Below are 2,500 nucleotides of genomic sequence, written 5' to 3' on the forward strand. Positions count from 1 at the left end.
TTGACAGCTTCATAATTCTGCATGAAATGCTGCTGCTGATCCTGATACACACAGACACACACCTCTTAGACTGGTTTTGTGTGAGTGCATATGTTTGAGTTCATGTGATAGACTGTGTGTAATTAACAAGTTTACATTTACAGCATTTATTAGATGCTTTTATCCAAAGCTACTTACAAATATATCAGAACACAACTTGAGTAATTGAGGGTTAAGGGTCTTGCTCAGGGGCCCAATAGTGGTAACTTGGCAGTGCTGGGACTTGAACTGACAACCTTCTGATTACTAGTCCAGTACCTGAACCACTGAGACACCACTCACCTGGTTATTTGGTTATTGTAGGGTTGTACTGGGGTTATATTAACATACTCTATATTTGGATGTATTTTGTAAGTAAATGACAAAACACTTTTGTAAGTCACTCTGGATAAAAGCGTCTGCTAAATGCCGTAAATGTAAATGTAAAATATTTATGTTAGACTGTGTGTGTGTGTGTGTGTGTGTGTGTGTGTGTGTGTGTGTGTGTGTGTGTGCGCGTGTGTGTACCTCTCTTTGGCGCAGTCTAATCTGATTGGTTGCGTGTGTGCTGTGTGTCTGCTGTAGTGTGTCGTCTGCTCTGTGCAGCAGGTTCTGAGCGTGAGACAGTTTGGATGTTAGACGCTTCAGCAGGTCCCGGACTGCAGGGATTTGGTCCTCTACAACCACCAGACGCTTCTCTAGCTGTCTCACATGCCGTAGGACTGCACTCACACACACACAAATCCAAATTACACACATACGGGCACACACACACACATATCACTCAACTTTGAACCTCAGAATACAGGCCTCTCTGATCACACATTCAGCTGGTTCCACACACACACACACACACTCACGTTCTTGTGCGTGTGTATACTCGTCCATGGCGAGCGGTTGTCTGGGAGACAGGGTGAGGGCTCTCATCCACAGCACCATGTCAGACACCTGCTGCTGTTTCTCTGCCAAAACGTCTGGGTCAACCTTCTGATGAACACCATACTGCGCCCAGTCACCGATGATATCTAGCACACAATCACGCATGCACATCAGGTGAGCTATTAGTGTGTGTGTGTGTGTGTGTGTGTGTGAGTGCACGTGTGTGTGTGTGTGTTCAGTACCGTCTATGAGAACACTTAGAGAGGTCAGGTTAGCCATTACTGTGTGTGTGTGTGTGTGTGTGTGTGTGTGTGTGTGTGAGTGTGTGTGAGTGCATGTGTGATTGCGTGTGTGTGTTCATTGCCGTCTATGAGAACACTTAGAGAGGTCAGGTTAGCCATTAGTGTGTGTGTGTGTGTGTGTGAGTGAGTGAGTGTGTGTGTGTGTTCATTACCGTCTATGAGAACACTTAGAGAGGTCAGGTTAGCCATTAGTGCCTCAGCTTGCATGGAGCTGTGTAGTGTCTCCTTGTCTACCTCTGTCCCTACAGTCTGTACATCCTCCTCCTACACACACACACACACACACACACACACACACACACACACACACACTTACAATGCAGAGGTATTAGAGCAATGATAAAGGGATGATGGAGGAGTGATGGAGGGGTGATGGAGGGGTGATGGAGCTCAGGTGCAGGTGTGACCTGCTGGGTCAGTAGCTCCATGTCCGTGTGCAGGTGTGCTGTAGTGTCATCCAGCTGGTCTGTCTGTGACCTCATCACTGCAGATGTGTTTCTCCAGCCCACAAACCGAACCTGCCATAACACACATCACACTCACTACACACTCAACACTGGAGAGCATCAAACAGCTTCAGTTACAACCTTATCAGTGTGAACAGTCTGAATCCAGATCAACACAGTATTGACTTTGCTGTGCATTTGCAGACATGGGGCTTCCTCAAGTTCACACGCACAACCAGACAGACTGTTAAAAGTGTAATGAGACCCCTCCTATACATCTCAGAGTGAGACAGACCCCTCTTATATGTCTCAGAGTGGGACAGACCCCTCGTATATGGTGTGTGTGTGTGTGTGTGTGTGTGTGTGTGTGTGTGTTTATTCCTGTTCTGTGTGTGCTTGTATGTGTATTTTGGCTAGTGTACCTCTGTAAGAGACGAGTGTGTGAGGACCTTCTACTCACGCTCAGCTGCACGGCCGTGTAGTTGTAGAATTTGAGGCGGTCGTTGGCCGCAGCTCCCGTGGAGATGTTGAGGACGCTGGTTCTCAACTGGACCAGAGTTTTATTGGACTTGTGAATGTCACCAATCAGGTTCCAGATACAGTCATCACAGTCTGAAAGACCATTAGAAGCAACCAATCAGGAGACAGATACGCTCAACACAGTCTGAAAGACCATGAGAAACAACCAATCTTGAGACATTATAAAAAATAAAATATAAACAGGACATAAAAAAGTAAACAATCTGTACCAGAATCTTTGTTAGTCATTGTGTGATGTTTGTGTAAACATTTGGCAAATGCTCTAATCCACAGTGATGTACATGTTGATCTGGAGGGGACCAGAACCTTGATGTG

General features: G+C 46.0%; 1 protein-coding gene across 2 annotated transcripts in view; it reads right to left on the reverse strand.

Annotated features, from left to right (window-relative positions):
- Positions 1-2,500, reverse strand: part of lama4 (laminin, alpha 4) — a 26,937-nt gene that overhangs the window by 14,912 nt on the left and 9,525 nt on the right. For both annotated transcript variants that reach the window (XM_035528987.2, XM_035528986.2), the window contains exons 9-14: positions 2,106-2,257; positions 1,607-1,717; positions 1,352-1,463; positions 879-1,043; positions 547-740; positions 1-41 (exon numbers count right to left, since the gene is read on the reverse strand). The exon at positions 1-41 is cut by the window's left edge and continues 76 nt beyond it. In XM_035528987.2, the coding sequence (XP_035384880.1) occupies positions 1-41; positions 547-740; positions 879-1,043; positions 1,352-1,463; positions 1,607-1,717; positions 2,106-2,257 (775 nt within the window). The remainder of the gene's footprint in view (positions 42-546; positions 741-878; positions 1,044-1,351; positions 1,464-1,606; positions 1,718-2,105; positions 2,258-2,500) is intronic.

This window comes from Electrophorus electricus, chromosome 2 (assembly GCF_041902795.1).
Source record: "Electrophorus electricus isolate QZ-2024a chromosome 2, ASM4190279v1, whole genome shotgun sequence".
Taxonomy (NCBI): Eukaryota; Metazoa; Chordata; class Actinopteri; order Gymnotiformes; family Gymnotidae; genus Electrophorus; species Electrophorus electricus.